The 17,859-nt window shown below is 51.2% G+C and overlaps 1 protein-coding gene across 3 annotated transcripts in view; it reads left to right on the forward strand.

The window, feature by feature from the left end:
* Poc1a (POC1 centriolar protein A) overlaps positions 1-17,859 on the forward strand; it is a 70,788-nt gene that overhangs the window by 10,078 nt on the left and 42,851 nt on the right. For all 3 annotated transcript variants that reach the window (XM_085827972.1, XM_021172097.2, XM_085827973.1), the window contains exons 7-9: positions 4,254-4,387; positions 14,322-14,390; positions 17,008-17,100. In XM_085827972.1, the coding sequence (XP_085684098.1) occupies positions 4,254-4,387; positions 14,322-14,390; positions 17,008-17,100 (296 nt within the window). The remainder of the gene's footprint in view (positions 1-4,253; positions 4,388-14,321; positions 14,391-17,007; positions 17,101-17,859) is intronic.

Raw genomic sequence — 17,859 nt, forward strand, 5'->3', positions numbered from 1 at the left:
AAAGCTTGCTTCAGCTTTGAGCTACACCCTGGAGCCATGCTCTTTTTCTAAGGCCCTCCCAGGCAAGGTGCTTCTTGGCTCCTCCCTATCACTTCAAGGATCGGTTCTGATTTCCTAATTCAGCGAGGAGGAGCCGATGGGCTGCTGGTGGAGCCCTGACAGTGCCAGTTCCCATGGAGGTGGTTAAGCGCCATATGCTCAGAGCCCACGTTACGACTGTTCAGACATCTGAGCAGCAGCCCCCGCCATCCCTGAAACCCAGAATGTGCTTTGCGGTTTACGAACATGTGCAGGTCCATGATCCAGGCACAGGCCTGGGTGACCAGCAAGGCATGGCCACTCCCTGCTCCACCCACAGGTAATTCGAGGCTTGCCTAGAGTCACGCAACTGGAAGCCAAATCTAGCTCTTCAGTAGGAAGGGTCTGGGAGTCTGCCCACTGTTCCCACACTGGGTCCTACACACTCTAGTGTTTTATTTACAAAGTTCCTGGGAGAGATGGGTTATCAGGAGGCTTGGTGTGGTCATTTTCAGAAACCTGAGTTGCTGAGTCTTGAGTTCTCTGGTCACTGGCTCCTGAGAACATTTATGTACCCATCATACCCAAGGGGGGTTTGTTTAATTTTACTTATTTTTGTATATATGAGTGTTTTGCCTATACATATGTTTGTGTGCCAAGTGTGTACAATGCCCAAAGAGGGCAGAAGAGAACACTGGGCCCCTAAGACTGGAATTACAGATTGTCATGAGCAGCCATATGGTGTGAACCAGGACTTGAACCAGGGCTTTTCAGAAGAGCAGCTAGTGCTTGTAACCACTGAGCCATCTCTCCAGTTTTTTGTTTTTAATGTGGCACTAGGAATTGAACCTAGGACATTAAGCATGCTGTCATCAAGCCATTTACCCCAGTCTCATTACAAAGGCTTCTTTGCTTTATTTTTTTTTTAAATTGTGTGTGTATGTGTGTGTGTGTGTGTGTGTTTGTGTGTGTGTGTGTGTGCGCGTGCGCATGCGCACATGCGCACACATGCATGCAGAGGGCAGAATAGGATACTGGTTTTCCTAGATGTTGGAAACTAAATGCAGGTTCTCTATAAGCACAGTATAGGCCGGGCAGTGGTGTCGCACGCCTTTAATCCCAGCACTTGGGAGGCAGAGGCAGGCGGATCTCTGAGTTTGAGGCCAGCCTGGTCTACAGAGTGAGCTCCAGGACAGCCAGGGCTACACAGAGAAACCCTGTCTCGAAAAACAAACCAAACAACCAAACAACCAAACAAAACAAGAACAGAACACATTCTTAACTGCTGAGCTATCTCTCCAAAGCATCATGAAGGGCTTTTAAATGGCTTTATAGCTAGCAAGATATTGAGCCCTTCATTTGGTGTTTTAAATTTTTAAAAATTATACGAATTTATTCAAATGTTTGTTTAGAGTATTGTGCACACACATGTGCACACATGTGAATGTGCCATGGCATTCTTGTGCAGGTCATAAGACAACTTTTAGGAGTTGGCTCTCTTTCTGTCATGTGGGACCCTTGACAACTTAGGTTGTCAGGTTTGGCAAGCACTTGTTATTTCTCTGGTCCTACTTGGGGTATTGAGACTTAATGTATTGGTCAGGAGCAGTGCTAGCCAGACCACCTCACTGTATCCTACCATCCCAAAGTGGCCATTTATGTGACCTTAGCAAAGAGGGACACTTAAGGTGTCCTTGCTGCTAGTATCAGGATACATTTAAGTTTATTCAACATTCCTTGGAGACCCAGAGGCCACTGAGTCACTGGGAATACAAGTTAGCATCATGAGAAACATGTTGGTCACTTGGAAGTGCACAGACCCCTTTGTGACAGGATGCGGACATGGAGCTCAGCCCCAGCACCGTCTACCTCAGAGAATTCCATCCTGCCAGGCGCCAGGCATCCCCTGGGTCCCTTGCCAGCCTTGGACTCTGTCAGGCTCAGGTTTGCCAAATGCTTCTTCCTGGATACAAAATAGTGTAGGTGGGATGGATTGTGTGTACGTAAGTCTCTCTTCAGGTTCTCTGCTGCCCAGAAGCTGTAGCCATTTCCTGGTGTTTAGGGACAGGGCTGCAGGACCCCACCGGCCCCTGGTTGACCTGTAGCAGTGTTCTGCTGTACATCTCTGGCATGAGTTACAGCTCCCACTCTCCATCACAGCTAGGAGCACACGGCTACCAAATGATAATCTGTGTTGTCCCTAATATCTGCCACAAAGCCAAGGCGGCCCGGACAGCTCAGGACTTCATAAAAAGGAAGTTGTTCTTGGACAGACACTGTTCGGGTGTTGAGGAAAGGCTCACCCTCTGAGGGCAGATGAGCCCTTGAGCCTAGATGGGTCCTGTGCACTACCTCAGCAGAGCAGAGTGGGGGAGGCTGTGGCCAACAGTCCAGGCAGGAGAACAAGTGGGGAACAGTGGGGGTGGGCTCCATGTCTGGGTGTCCCCTGAAGCCTGACATGTCAGCTCAGCCCTCCTCGGGAGCACATGGCTGGAGAAGTTGGGGACCCTGGCATTTGTAACAGAGTGGGGCTTCTGTTGTTCTTCCGTTGGGGATGGTTTTCTCTCAGGTAGGGTTGGGGGTGCATAGTGTCCTGTCTACACAGACTGCTGCCCCCTGAGCGTGCCTCATTGTGTTCCACCTTTCTGCCACTGGCTGTGCCTCTGCTGCTTTGCCTTAGGTGGGGCAGGGGCCGTGGTGGCCTTCACTCCAGGGTAGGCTGAGGGGTCTCTGTTCTGTCTCCAGGAGTGGGCTGCAGAACCCTTGAGATCTTTTCCATGCTGCTTCCCGGAGTTGTGTCATTGGAACGTGTTGTTCAGATATAAATATCAGGTTACATAAAGCCTTGGCTGTCTCCCTAAGTGTTCCCGGGAACATGTCTGCATGCTCCCCGCACACTCATACACCAATGTGGTTCGCATCTGAGAGGCTCCTTGTGATCCTTGTGGGCTCTGCTGAGGGCCCCAGAGGTTCCCACAGCCCAGCTGAGAGCCTGGGTTTTGATCTTGTCTCTATTCGTGATGCTGCCTACCTGACAGGGTCATGATTACCTCAGCTCCACCGTTTCTTCACTCCGTCAGTGGTAGTGACTAGGAAGGCACTGGGCCTTTGCAGCCTGTAACGAGCAGGTCCATGCATTAGCTATGACATTGCTCCTCCCTGCTGTGGACTACATGGGTCTGCCTGTCTCTCTAGCTCCATACACAACATGCCTTCAACCTCAAGGAAGGGCTGCGTAGCCCTCAGGGGCTTCCGAACAACCCTCGTACTTCCTTTCCATTTTCTAAGTTCTACTTGGTGCGAGACACCAAGCTAGTAGTGAGGGGACTGGTCTTAGCCTCTGCCTGGTAAAGGTGGCAATGCCACGAGATACCCCAGTGCAAGTACAGTGGACTGGTGTGAGGCCTGTGGTGCTTTGGAAGAGCAAATGAAGGGAGCCCAGCAAGTTTCCCAGGGGAGGTGACTTTAAGTGGAGAACTTTATGATCAGGGACAGGGCAAGAGACTTCTAGACACATTGAGAACAGGGGGTGAAAAGGCTCCACACATGGGTAAACCACCAAAGTTGGGATTCCGAGAGTGAGGGACATCAGAATAGATGGTCAGCTTGGTGGGAAAAGAGTCTTGAATGGATAGAAGAGAAGGGCACGGGGGCCAGAGGAGAGGCATACCCACGCTGGCACTGGGGCAGAGGGTTCAGCTTGAGATCCCCATGCCAGCCCCAACATTGGTATGGTGCCAATAAAAAAGCTACCCAGTTCAGTTAGAGATTGATCAGGGTCACAAGGCAGACCAGTAGGGAGTCTATGACGGGAGCCCAGGCCTCTCTGTGTCTTCTGCTTGCCTGTCCCCACACAGGTCCTCTTCTAGAGGATACCACACTGTGTTAGTGTTTTGAGGGTTTCCCCGCAGTAACAGAATTCAGCGCTGTATTTGTGTGTCCTCTTCTCTTCCAGCTTCAGTGCTGAGCATTGTGGGAAAAGGTAAAGGATCAATTTGATCCTTTCGTATGTGTCTTCCTTGTGTCTTCCAGTGCCTGCCCTTGGTCCCCATCCATAGAATGTGCCGCTCTCCTGGGAAGTCCATGTGGGGTTCCCTACCTTGCTCATCAATGGCCATTCTAGCCTATCCCTTGAGGCCACTGCTGAAATGCTGTTGACTCTTATTGCCTGTCTCAGGCTTCAGTTGTATTCTGGGGACCTCTCGGCCAGTTCCTGATGGCTGTCCTTTCTCCAGTACACAGTGCAGCCGTGAATGCCCTTTCCTTCCACCCATCGGGAAACTACCTCATCACAGCCTCCAGTGACTCAACGCTGAAGATCCTGGACCTGATGGAGGGCCGGCTGCTCTATACGCTTCATGGGCACCAGGTGAGGGACGGTGACATGGCATGGGGCAGAGGCACAGCTTTGACGTAGGTACAAGGCTAAGTTTCACCTAAGGGGATTCATCTGAGGGGTGTCCCCTGGAGCCCACTATGGTTCCATCTCAGCCTAGACAATGCAGTGAGACACAGAGACAGGCCTGGCAGCAGCAGGAGCTGACAGAGGCCTTTTTTGTGACCTCGCTTGATTGCTGGGGTTGAACTTTATGTGCCTGAGGAGGAAGTAGGGAACTTAGACTGGAGAGCTGTGGCTGAGTGGAATCAGTCCCCTAAAGAGCTTAGGCTCCTTGGTCTGGTGGTTGAGTAGTGTCCTGGAACCCTAGTCACCATTGGTGTCCTGGGACACACTGATGTCCCATGACCTCAGAGACACAGATACATTTTTCAGAGGTTGGGGCAAGAGAAGGACTCTGCATGTTTGTTTAAGGATTTCTGGCATTGAGTCAAGGGGGCAGAAGCTTTCTGTCTGAGTGGCTTTCAGAGAGCGCTAGCCCTCTGAACTCTGGTGAGTGGTGGCTAGTGTATGCTCCTGTGGCCATCTATGGAGTTAGGCTGCAGGCAGCTCTCCCGGTGGCTCACCTGGGGCCAGGCCTCAACCGTACCTTCTACCAGGGAGCTGTGATGTAGCTGTCTCCTGTTAAACAGATCAGTCACCAAAGTGTCATCTGTAGGCACATAGTCACTATGAGCAAGCTGGGTAGCGTGTGGGGTCCAAGGATTTTAAGTGTGTCCTTTTCTCCATCTGTGAGCTGGAGGAAGGCAGGATAAAGAGTAGCCCGGAGCCAGGTGTGGAGGATCTAGCGTAAGGCTCCTGAGCTGTTTGGGGAACTGTTATCTGCTGTTAGGGCACATGGAGCCTTTTGCCACGGCTCAGAGGTGAAGACACAGCCCTTTCTTCTTTCTTGGGACCTGAAAGCTACTTGTTGTCCCTATCCTAATGGTGAGGACTGTCTTCCCTGTGTGTTGAGGAGTAGGCCTGTCTTCCTTGGGCCACCACAGCCAGATACAGTGTGCAGTGGCCTGGGGTGTAGTGACTGCCAGCCAATTGCTTAGATTCATGTGTAACCAGTTTGGGTCTTGTAACAGGAGGGCCTGTGGACGCCACCTTTCCTGCTTCCTGTGGGCAAGACAAAAGCACTCCTGAGAAACAACACATAAGCAGGTGCATATCAAATGATGCTCCCGAGTTCCCTCTTTCTGTGAGGGTTCTTGGAACAGTGGACTTCTCTCAGCCAGGGACACTTCAGTGTGGACTGTAAATGGCATTCCCAGTATTCTGATGCATTATTCAGCACACAAAGGCAAACCTGTTGACATTGTTCTTTCTGCATCTGTTTGTCATCTGTTCCCTGCTCACTGGGTCACACAGGAGGGAGACGAAGTGAAGGTCATGGTCCTACTCTTTGGTGCTTTCAGCCTGGGCTGTGAAGAACTTCACTTAAGGCAGAGGAGCTAAGGGACTTAAGAAGGGCAGGCTGAGTCTTAGAGAGTACTGGCAGGGTTGGGTAAGAGTGAACAGGCCCTGCCTGTGTCCTGTGGTGTAGCTCAGATGGAGGTGATAGTCAGAATCTAAAGTCCAAGGATTTCTCCTTGCTCCTCCTCTAAGTTCCCTGTCCAGTACAGCGACAGGGTTGTTTGTCACAGGCTACAGGTTCCTCTTCTTGAGGTCTGTGATGTCCAGCCCTCTGCTGTGGTAGTTAGTGCAGGCCCAGGGATTCCTTAGGCTTGGTTTCTTCAGACTTCTGCAAGCTGGCCAGGAAGCCAGGGATTGCCTGGCTCTGCTCCATGCCCGTGTTTCCCAGAATTCCTGCTCTTTCTAGAGACACTTGTTCTTTGTCTACCTCCTCCTCTTATCGAGGCCCCTGTGCACTCACAGCTGGTGGTGGCCACTCAGCGCTGTTCTCCACACCAAGTTTCCTCTCAGTATAGGGTGGCTGGTTTGCGCTTTCTTTTGGGTGCTTACTAATGTAGAAGTAAGTGATTTCTGGTTTGAGAAGTTGAGTGTCAGGGTTAAGGAGAGGCAGTAAATATGAAGTCAGGGCTGAACAGAGAAAAAGGCCACGACCGCTCGCATGTGTGGTGGTGTAGATAAAAGAGAGGTCATGACCAGAGGCAGGAATATCTGGGAGAGTCTAGAGCCACCGTGATTCTGAACCAGGCTGTGTGAAGAGGGAAAGGAGAGGAGAGCAAGAGAGTAAAGGGTAGACAGAAAGGATTGCTAACCAAAATGGCTGGATTATATAGGGAAGGGCATGCCAGCCATACCCTGTAATAGGTAGGAACTGAGGGATGCTGGGAGAACCTGGCTTCTAAGTCCGCTTGGATATGTTAAATAGGCACCTCAGCCATTTGCCATGGTTTGAGGCCTAACAAGGGCTGCTTGAGCCTCCCCAGCCCGGTCCCACTCACCCACCTGGCTCTGCCCTGTTTGGAGGTCCAGTGTCAGCTTCCCAAAGGGGAGAATGTTACAGGAGAACAGCCTTGAATATCTGCTTAGTTGGTTAAAAAAGCCCACCATTCAGCCCCCTCTGAATATGGAAAGCTGTGGTCAAGAGTGGTCTCTGATCCACTCCATCCTTGGAGGTTGGTGTAGGCTGTCTGTGACTTGAGAGTTTGTCAGCTGCTACCAAGCAGGTTGGCTTAGCTGCTGGAAGAGGCTCTCTCTGGCTGAGTCCTTGAGAGAATATCTAGCTGGAGTCACGTCGTCACAAGAGGCTGTTCACGTCGTCACAAGAGGCTGTAGACCACTGGTTCCAGGCCCAAGTACTACTCCACTTGGGTTGTCCATTCCCAGCCTTGATCTTCCAGAGGACGTGCAGGTGGGCTCTGGTGCCTTAAGCTTTCAAATCCTGTTCCAGGGGGCAGTGGTTTGATGGGGGATTAAGCACAGCTGTTACCATCCCACACCCCACTCCCAGCTTTATGTGGCTTAGAAGCTCTAGGGCTTGCAAGTGGCTTCACCCTGCAGATAAGCATCCTGGCAGATTAGGAAGCCCTTCTGAGGACAGGTGACACTGAGAGCCTCCTGAGCTTCTCAGGACAGCAGAGCTGAGACAGGTGCTCACATCACAGTCTCTGCCACACCCACTTGCCTGTCTCATGGCTTTGACATTTGCGCCATAGCTTTTACCCTTGGCTGTGCATCACTGGTCTGGATAAGATGCCAGCAAGTCTCATAGCTACTGTATTGCTACTTTGTGTGACCCTGTTCTGGCCTAGTAGGAGGGGTACCCCAGGAAACTAGCTTAAACTTGGGAGACACAACGGTGGGTTATGGGGCTCTCTGTGCGTGGTGGTCCCCAGGCATAATCCCTAGACGATGTCACCCAGAAGTGCACTGAGTAAAGTAACTTCCTTGGGCTGAGGGTGGAGCCAGGGGGACAGCCTCAGTCACACCAGGAAGCAGCCCTTGATCAGGAGGGAGGGGCTATGCACTCTGGAGAGCCGTGCTTCCATGTCCTGTCAGGGCAAGGCCTAAGCAGGCCCTTTTGGGGAGACTGTGGGGGGGGGGGTCCCACATAGGACGAAGGGCCAGGGCTGCAATACTTTGGGTGACTTTCTTATCTGGGTTGAGGCCACAGCTGCCTCAGTGTGCCTTTCCATTGTCTCCCTGGGTACAGGGGCATTAGCACAAAGTAACTTGCCAAGCACCAGTTTGAGCGCAAAATCAACTCAGTCAGTTTTGTGTTTCTTAGATTGGACCTGTGCGCAGATGTGGAAGGCAGCTATCAGCCAAGGAGTCATTCTCTGGTGTATGCTGGGCCAGACTTCCCGCAGCCAGGGGTTTGCTAGAGGGTGGAGGACCCCCACTGTGAGACTAGGGGCTCACTATGGGGTGAGGGCTCACATTGTGGGGCACAGGACTTAGTTTTGGGTGACTGTCTTACTTTGCTGAGCTAAAGGCTCACCTGAGTTTAGAGGCTCACTCTTGGGTGAGGAGTTTGCTGTGTGGGAGGGCCTCATTTTGGGGTAAAGGACTGATTCTGTTGAGCTAAGGACTTCCTCTGTGGGTTCCGGGGCTCTTACTGTGTAGAGTGAGCTGAGGGCTCACTCCGCAGGGTAAGCAGATTGCCTGGCTCCACTTCTTGTTTGCTCTAACAAATGCCTTAGGGCCACACCTCCAGACTTAGCAGCATACTGTAGCAGTCCCAGCATTGAGGAGCCTAAGGCAGAAGGTTTACAAGTTCAAGGACAACCTGGGCTAATAGTAAGCTGTTGCCTCAAAACAACAGCTATAAATAAAAAAATTCCCCAAGTTGGGAAATTGATGAAGCTAGGAAGTTGTTTTCTCATGCTCTGAGACTGGGAGGGCCAAGATTAAGGCGCTGGCCGGTGAGGGTTGTTGCTGTTCTCCGCTTTCAAGGTAGTACCTCGACACCGCCTGCTTCTGGGGATGAGTGTCATGTCCTGTGTCATGAGTTCTACCTCACTTGGCAGAGAATAGGTGGGCCAAAAAGCCAAATTCCCTGTCCGTTTATAAGGCAGAGCCTGACTACTGGATTTTCCCTTTAAGACCACACTTTGAAGCACTGCAAATTTTGGGACTAAATTCTAGCATGAATTTTTAGAAGAACAAAAACATTTAAACCATTCAGAGAGATAGAAATTGGTAAGTTTATTGTAGGCATAAAGATTTCTAGTGTTATCATGTGGGCTGGCTTTGGAACTCAGATTCCCGTAGTCCATTTCACAGTCCATGTTGCTTGCCTGCATGGGGCGTGTGTGGCCGGCTCTTCTGAGGTTCTGTGGGGACTCTACTGAGTGACGTGGCTGACAGGTCAGCGAGCAGGGTGAGTTCTTTGCTGGCTTAGACTTGCGTGGGCCCTGGCCCTTTTTCGCTCTGCCTTAGCTTGGAGCCTCTCAGCAATGGTGGGAGGCAGGGGACTGTCTGCAAGCCACCGGATTCAAGCCTGAGTGGACACTGCCACTCTGTCATTCACTGGATCATGACAGCTCCAGAGGGGGCCTGCTCCAAGTCTGAAGCTTGGGGTCTGCCACTATCATGACGCTAAGCAGGAAGGAAGGGTTCCCAGCTCGTCTCTCCACTCAGGGCAGATTTAGGGAATTGAGAGCTGTAAAGGAGCTGCCATGCGCCCCCTCATCTTACGTCAGGGAACACCAGCAGGAGAGGGAAGGGCTTTCCCACTAACTGCAGCTGTCATTTAAAGCTTCGTGCCCTGAGCAGGGCCCTCACAGATCTGTGTGGCAAGTGTGGGGGCAAGATGCTAGAAATACAGATTTATTTTTCTATATTTTCTGAAACACAGTCTTGAGCCACGCTCATTTTGGTTTAAATCCTCTAGAGCTATTTGGGAGAGGATGGTGGGTGGGTGTGGGCGGAGAGTTAAATCTGGTATTAGTGGCTGTGCACTTGGTTTGCATGTTACTGCAGACTGTTACTGTGGAGAGACTGAGTAGCAGGCCATCCGCTGAACACAGGCGTCTGCCATAATGTGGGTGGGAACGCTTACATTGGACAGAAGCTGCTAGCTGTACTCGGTGGGCTCCTGAGGGACCCACAAATGTGTCCTGGGCACGTGGGGCTGGGCTTGGGGAACTGGAGGAGAGAGAAGAATCTTTGGTGCTTGTGCAACCCCTAGGCTTCAGCAGTGGAGGTGAGATTCTGGAATGGGTCTGTTTACCCCGTGTCCCGAGTCATTTAGTCCTCCTCCAGTCACTTCATTTTGGAGTATGTTAGTAGTCATAGGGTCGTACTTGGAATTGGTTAGACCCCTCTGGGAAGTATAAGGAGCCATGTAGACAGTAGTGGCGTGCACCACCGTAAGAAAGCAGAGTCAGCCTGGCCCCTTGTCACCTTCTAGCAACCCGAGTCGGGAGCCGGGCCCTGCCTGGGTCAGGGTTGAGAGACTTGCTGTCCCTGGGTAGCACCTCCTACACAGAGTTGCAATGTCCCTGTGGGTCACCACTTAGATATATAAACACTGGACTGAATTTCAGCATAGGGTCAGAGGCCAGAGCACCCACACCAAAGTTCCCTGGCCTCCTAGTCACCATATCTCTGATGGCCACTCTTCTTTTTGTCCTTCTCAAGGAGTGTGTGGTGTGATAGTCCTGTTTGCTTATTGGTACCTGGCTAGGCTTCGGCCAGTGTGAGGAGAGTGCTGAGGTCTGGATGGGCTGCTTAAGGGTAGCACAGTATGCAGTCCGCTTACTCACTATGGGGCTGTTCTGCCTGTCTGCCCTGCCTCCTTCTCTGCCTCCCTCTCTCCTCCCTCCCTCCCTCCTTCCTTTCTTCCTTCCATCCTTTTCCTCGTTTCACTGATGCTTGCTGTTTAAAGGAAATAGACATAGAACTGACCAGATTGCTTGTGGGTAAAGAACCTTGCCGCCAAGCCTGATGACCTATATTCTCTACCCAGAACCCACCTCTGCAAATAGTCTTGCTTCCACATGTGTGCCATGGTGCGCATGTTCTTGTTAAATAACTAAATAAAGTGTAAAGGAAAAAAAAAAACCAGAATAGCATAGATTCTGTGAGGCTGGAAATTGACCAGGGAAAGAGGCATGTGGTGAAATGGCAGTGTGAGCTCAGCCAAGCACCATAGGGTGAGGAAAGAAACAGGGCAGATACCATGTGTATGCAGTGTTCATGACAGATTAAGAAATGTCACCTCATAGAACAGCTTTGGGGAAGGAGAGGCCTGGCCTGCCGAGCTAGAGCACCTGCATGGATGCAGTCAGGAAGCAGACACGGGGCAGACAGGCTTGCCAGCACATGGGGCACTGCTGCTGTGGGGTGCAGGGCAGCTGGAATCACACTGCCGAAGGCCCAGCAAGAGATGATGCTCAGGCCACATTTAGGACCTGAGGAGGGGCCAGGGACAGGCCTGCCCTTGGGAGGGAAGAACCCAGCAGCATTCCTGCCTGGAGCCGGGTGCAGGGCACTAGGAGTGATTAATCAAATGGAAGGAACAGGCTGCCACCAAGCTAGAACACACCGTAGCTGATCAGTGACATGCATAGAAAAGATTCATTCACTTCCAAATAACTGACTGCCTGAAGAAGAACTGGAGTCAAAACTGGCAATTTGGGAGGGCATGTCTGTGAGCACATTACAGACTAGGAACTTGTGGGATCTGGCGAAGGTGGAGTCATAGACAAGTGTATTTAAGATGAAGGACGATTGAGAATGACTGAGGAGCTGGTGCTGGGGCCTCTACAAGGAATCCTGAGAAAGAGGCCTTTTCTGGCCCAGCCTTTGAGGAGCAGCGAGCAGTCAAGTAGGTAGAACATTGCTGAAGAAGGGAGGAAAGAGCCTGGCAAGGTGAGCAGAGGCCAGAGCAGAGATCAGGTAGAGGTCAGCAACAGAGCCTGGTCTGCAAAGTCAGTCTGAAGTACATCATCATGTGATCTCATCATCAAGCAAACATTGTAGCCTGCACTTGACAAACCGAGGGGCCACAATGGCCCGGTGATGCAGTCTGAGGAGCCCAGGCTGCTTCCCAGGGCTCTGGACAAGCTAACAAGACGCTGGAGGAATGCTGTTCTTTCTAGGGGTGCAGAGGGCCCTGGTTGCAGGCGTCTTGCAGTTCTCTTAGTAGACAGGCACTGCTGGGGAGGAGTGTGGGCCCCACAGAGCCTCCTGGCTGTGGGTGCATCCCTGAAGTGCAGTGCCTGGCCTCTGGCCCTGACCCCTGTAAGCGGAGTTCATTCTCCAGTGAACACTCCTGTTGCTGCTGCCATCTTGTCCCCAGCCTGGCATCTGGTGGTGGAGTGATGACAGGCAAGGGGAGTGGGCCACCTGTGTGCGTGTGCTGGCTGCATGCTGGCCCCTCCTGGCGCTCTTCCCATGAGCTCTGGATAGGCAGAGGGACTGGTCTGCCTTTGATGAGCCCTGGGTGGGCGGAGGGGCCGGTCTGCTTTTGAAACCCTGTGCTCTGGTTTCTTCCTGTTTCTTTCTTACCGATTTGGGTTTTTCCCCCTCAAAATGAAGAAGCATTTTGTTGTCTTTTTTTTTTTTTTTTTTTTTTTTACTATACCACTGACATACGTTCATTAAAAACTTACAAATATGAAAATGGCCATGATGTCAAGAATCAGGTAGATATTCTTGGAAAGTGTATCACCTCTCTCCGTCAGCCTTGTAACCCCTTGCCACCTGTCCACTAGAAGGGACACTCCCCAGCTCCACTCTCTGCACGTACAGCCAGTGTTACTCAGAAATGGAGTCACGTGGACCAGGATGCCTTGCACCTGGTATTTGATGCTCACTGTTCACAGATGTGAGTGGACAGTGTTCCCTATCAGTAAAAGTGGGTCTGTGTTATCTTGGTTGACTGTAGCTTAGAATTTCTGGGGCTGCCAGGGGTAGGGTACACTGGAGCCTGTGGCTCCACTTGTGTGGAGAGGGGGGTGACAGGCAGGTGTTGGCTTTGTATTGTATCCACTTGGGCTTTGTTTCCTCCAGCTTGCAGTAGCAAAGGCACACACCGTCCTCTGGGGATGAGATGGGTTAGTGCAGGTGCAGAGCTCTGAGCCATGCTAGCTGATGTGGGATTCTTTCTGTCTCTCACTCCATTCTGAACACCTCTGAGAGAAAGAACTAGAAATGGAAGTGTGAGCAGGCATGTACCCTCCTGTCTCTGCTCAACCTGCCTGTCTCCTGGGGGAGGAGAAGCTGCTCATGGCTGTGAGGTCTCTTTCCAACCTAAGCTATGCTGACTGCAGGGAGTCTCCCTAGCTTCCCCTAGTCTCTAGTCCAGACTATGCTGCTGAAGGCCTCTGCCGTGGGCAGGTCTTTTCTCTGTGTAGCCTTGGCTGTCCTGGAACTCACTCTGTAGACCAGGCTAGCCTCAAACTCAGAAATCCCTCTCCTGCCCCTGCCTCCCAAGTGCTGGGATTAAAAGCGTGTGCCACCACTGCCAGGCGTGGGCAATTCTTGTTACACTCTGGTGGTCTAAAGGAGCTGAGACGACCTTTGTGACAGATGCAGGAGTCAGCCTTTGACCGGGTTTTGCCTGCAGCATGCCAGGCACTCGCCATGGGAAATGCGGCGCTGGAGGTTTGCGTGTAAAGGTTGCGTCTGTGGCTGTGGCCAGATCCTTGCTTGGCTTATCTTTCTGGAATGGATTCCAGGCATATGGGGAGGAATGTTCTTTCTCTATTAGAACATGATGCTCCTCCCTTCAACCCAACCTGGGCGTGCTTGTCGGAGAGTGCTGCATAGTATGTACTTGCCATTCCCCTTTAGATGGTCGCTCTGACCGTCAGTCCCTAGGAAGCCAGAGCAGCACATCACCCAGTGTTAGGCCCAAACTTAAGGAAAATGCATGTGCATTGCAGAGACATTGGCGTCATTTGGTCCACTACCCAGGCACCTTCAGGGTTTCCCTCCTCAGCCCCCTTCTTGTTGTTCATACCCCTGACTTTGCCTTGTTCATTCGAGCCACTGGCTCCTCCTTGGGGCTCCCATTTCTCTGGGCTGCAGCAGGGCAGTGTTAGGCTTACACCAGATAGCTGAGTGCTGGTCTCAGCTGTGCATCTCACGGGGGAAGCCATGGAAACGATGCCAGCCAGGCCAGACTGCCAGGGTGGGTGTCCCGCTCTCCCCTCTGCCTGCCCTTGACCCCATAGCCTAGCCTCTAGTGAGATGTTTGGAGGCTGAGGCCCAGCTGTGCTTCTTGTCCTTCAACACATGCTGGTTTCTGGGACAGAGGCTGAGGAGGACCATGTGCTGAACAAGTGCCCAGGCCTTTGTCCCACTGCTACTGCCATTCAGGAACTGTGCAGTAGACTCAGAGTGACCTTTTGGGAGGGTTTTATATATATTGAGATAGGGTCTCATGTACCCCAGGCTGGCCTGGAATTGCTGATCTTCCCACCTCCACCTCCCAGCACTGGGATCACTGGTGTGCCACTATGTCCTGCTGATCTTTGCTCTTTGCTCCATGTTCTGCTAGGGGCCTGCTACCACTGTTGCCTTTTCAAGAACGGGGGAGTATTTCGCTTCTGGAGGCTCCGATGAGCAGGTAAGAAAGAATGGCCTAAGGAATCCGAACCCCATAGGAGGCTGGAGGCTTTCAGCAAATGATAGAGTGAGGGTGGGGCCCCCAGGACCCAGGTGTTGGCTGCTTCCCAGCAAGGCTCCCTCGGGGGTGACCTCATGGAAGTGTGTCAGACTGGAATGGGTTGGAAGGACTTTGAACTAATTATCATGGTGAAAAAGTTAGATTTTCAGGTTTTTTTTTTTCCTGATTGCATAAACAGTGAAGAATTACTGGCTACTTACTGCAGATCTGGTAATATCGTCAGTGTGGCAAGGATTTCATAGCTCATTTAGTTCTCCTGAGTCCTGTGGAGCGAGTCTTCCTATTTTATTCTTATAGATGAGAAAACAGTCCTAGCTGGTGGCAGGGACAGCGTGGGCCCTAAGCCCATCTGACTGCTGGGCCTCCTATCCCAGGAGCCTCTGCTCCATTATCTGCTGCCTTTTCCTTCCCAGCTCACTGCCCATCCTAAGGGTCAGCGTTTTCTGTATCCTTAGCTGAAGAGAGGAAGTCCTGTCCACCTCATCACCACTTGCACTGAGGCTTCATCCTGTCAGCCCTGTGCCTCTTTACCCAGACTGCTAAATGCCACGGGCTTATCTGCTGGGGGAGGGAAGTATGCTGACCTTGGTGCCTAGCTCAAAGCCTGGCCCAGGAAAGGTGTGGAGCACTGAGGGATGCACCCGTCAGCAGTCTCCCAGAATATACACAGCCCCCTTTGTCCAAGCACGGTGGAGGAAAGAGTAGTGGCCACCAACACGCTTGATCTGGTGGCTGCCGAGAATGGTCATCCTCTGGGTGCTCAGCCTAGACAAGTCCTGTTGGCCTTCTGTAAGTCCCAGCTGCAGTAAAATGTACTGATTTCTCAGTAAAGCAGAGGTTAACTAAAGGCTCTTTGTCCACAGCCTACATAAGAGCCAGCTTGTATCTTCCTACCCCATCACTAGGTCCTAGCTATCAGCCAAAGAGGAGGAAGGCCATGGAAAGCCTTGAGCCTTCAGTGAGTGTACAAGCAGGGTTGTATGGCGGACTCTTGAGTTGACTGGGTAGTAGATGTGCATGCTAAAAGCCAGGGTAAAATAGAGTCACCTACACAAGAAGCTTGCTGTGGTCTTCCCCAGACAGCGAGGCTGTCAATTCCCTCACCTTTTTCAGTTTGTTCTTGTTTTTCTGGGGTGACATTGGTGTTATGTCTACCTTCGTGCTGGCCACTCTGTTGTTGGTAATGTTAGGTCTCCACAGTTACGTAAGGATCTTGTCCATGTGGTATGTGTATGCCAACATTCAGTTTGTAAAATGGCAGATGAGGTACCCATCTGTATGCCCATCTCTCTGGGAGGTATGAACAGTGGTGGGTAACTGTGAGGAGCCTCCGGAGGAGTCATGTGCATTGCTGTTTCCCAGTGAGGTGGCATCTACATGTCACGTCTTCTAGAGTGATAGAGTGGTGGCTCTTGTGTGACACCACTGTTGCCTGATTCCCCCTCTAATGGCCGAGCCACCCTCTCTGAAGAGAAGCCAGCAGCACCCAGCTGCCATGGCTTCTAGCCACCACTAGGGCGTGCTCTTGCTTCCTGGCAGGGTGACTTTCTGAGCCTTTGTGATATGTTTTTAGGCATTATCCTCTTCTGGAAGACAGTGTGGTTAGTTAGTTGGTTAGTTGAGATTTTTTTGACATTCATTTTTGTATCTTTAGCTTTCTTTTTAAAATGAGAATAGGTGTTCCTTGCCTCTATGTGTGTCTGTGTATCATATTTATGCAGTGCCTGTGGAGGCCAGAAGAGGCCGTCGGATCCCCTGGTACTAGAGTTACAGAGGTTATAGTAGCTATGTTGAAATCAAACTTACCTGTCTGTCTGTCTGTCTGTCTGTCTGTCTGTGTAACTACATTGATCTCACTCTTTAGTGCTGGGTGGTCTGTGTAGACCAACTTGGCCTTGAACACAGAGATTTACTGGCTTTCACCTCCAGTGCAGATGCTACCATACCCGGCTAAGAGTGTATTTTTTTTTTATTGTTAAACTTATTGGGCTTAAAATAATAAGTGTGTTACTGTCCATTCCATGATGCCAGTGACTGTGTCCCATTTTGTCCTGTGAGCCTCCTAGCAACTCTGGGAGGTGGGAGCTGGGATCTTTTCATAGAAGAGGGCACAAGACAAATGCTGAATCCCTCTCCTAAGGCCTCACAGTAAGGGGCTAGAGTCAGGCCATTTGTCCAATAGTGTGGTCTGGAGTTTATCTTCATGACTTCACGATTTCACAGAGTGTCATGGGCAAGCCACTACCCTCAAGCCTTCCTTTCCAGGTCGACATGATAAACAAGGAAAAGGAAACAAAGGGATTTAATAGTGATTCTGACATTGAGACATCTATGGCACTTGGGTAGAGGGACAAACAGGTGCTAAGATCTAATCGTGCTACGTGGTGATACCCAATCCTGGTGCCACATGCACCAGGCCTGTCCCCAGAGACTCCTCATCAGGGATATGGGGCAGGACCCAGAGTTGAGTTGGCATTATCAGGTGGGAGCCACCACTGCTGAGAACTTTGGGGTTAATTCAGTTACCTCTCTCACCTCTGCCTGTTGCTCTTGGCAGGTGATGGTCTGGAAGAGTAACTTTGACATTGTTGATTATGGAGACGTGAAGGCACGGAGGCCCCCACCCCTAACCAGCTCTTCTGGAACTCTGGTAAGTGGCTTGGCAGTTAGGTCTTGAGCCATGTGACTCTGAGATAGTCACAGTGATCAGCACAAGGCTTGGAGATGAGGGGGCCTGGAGGCTTCTCTGTCACGAGAAAGGAACCCTGGTATGGTCTATCAAATAACACTTTGAGCCTTGGTGCCAACCCAGAATGAACGAAGGAGACATAAAGGCAGCAGAACAATTATAGGGTACAGGATGCTGGCCCTTTTGGTGGGGGTACTATCATGGCATGCGCTGCTGCTGGAGTGAGGCCAAGGCACACAAGGACCTGTCCCCTGCCGGGCCTTTCTTCGATCACAGGACCCACGTACATGGTTCCTAGAGGGCTCAGCTGGGACGGACGAATGGGAAAGACCCTGGTTTGGTTATTCTCACTTCTTTTTTCTTTTTCCCCTTAAACCATGTAGAGGAAGTTTGTTAGCCACAAACCATTTTTAGTACCTTTGTTGGTAAAAGGACATTCAGTATTCCTGAGTAAAAAGAATCTTTAATTTTGTAAAATAAATAATTGGGTGAAAAATGATAGCTGATAAAGGCTCATTAGATAAACCTATCACTTATTTCAACTTTGGTTGAAACCCCAAGGCTTTAAGCTTCTGTGGCCATGGACTATGTACTATGTACCCTCTCTTCCCCCTGGGCCAGAGAAGCACTGTGGCCTCCTGGGCAGGAGGAAGCTGGCCTGAGCAACAGGAAGCGGCTCGCCCAAACCCCCAGCAAGTCAAGGCTGGAACTCAGAATAGA

Source organism: Mus caroli, unplaced genomic scaffold, assembly GCF_978045245.1.
Source record: "Mus caroli unplaced genomic scaffold, Mus_caroli_1 scaffold_11, whole genome shotgun sequence".
Taxonomy (NCBI): Eukaryota; Metazoa; Chordata; class Mammalia; order Rodentia; family Muridae; genus Mus; species Mus caroli.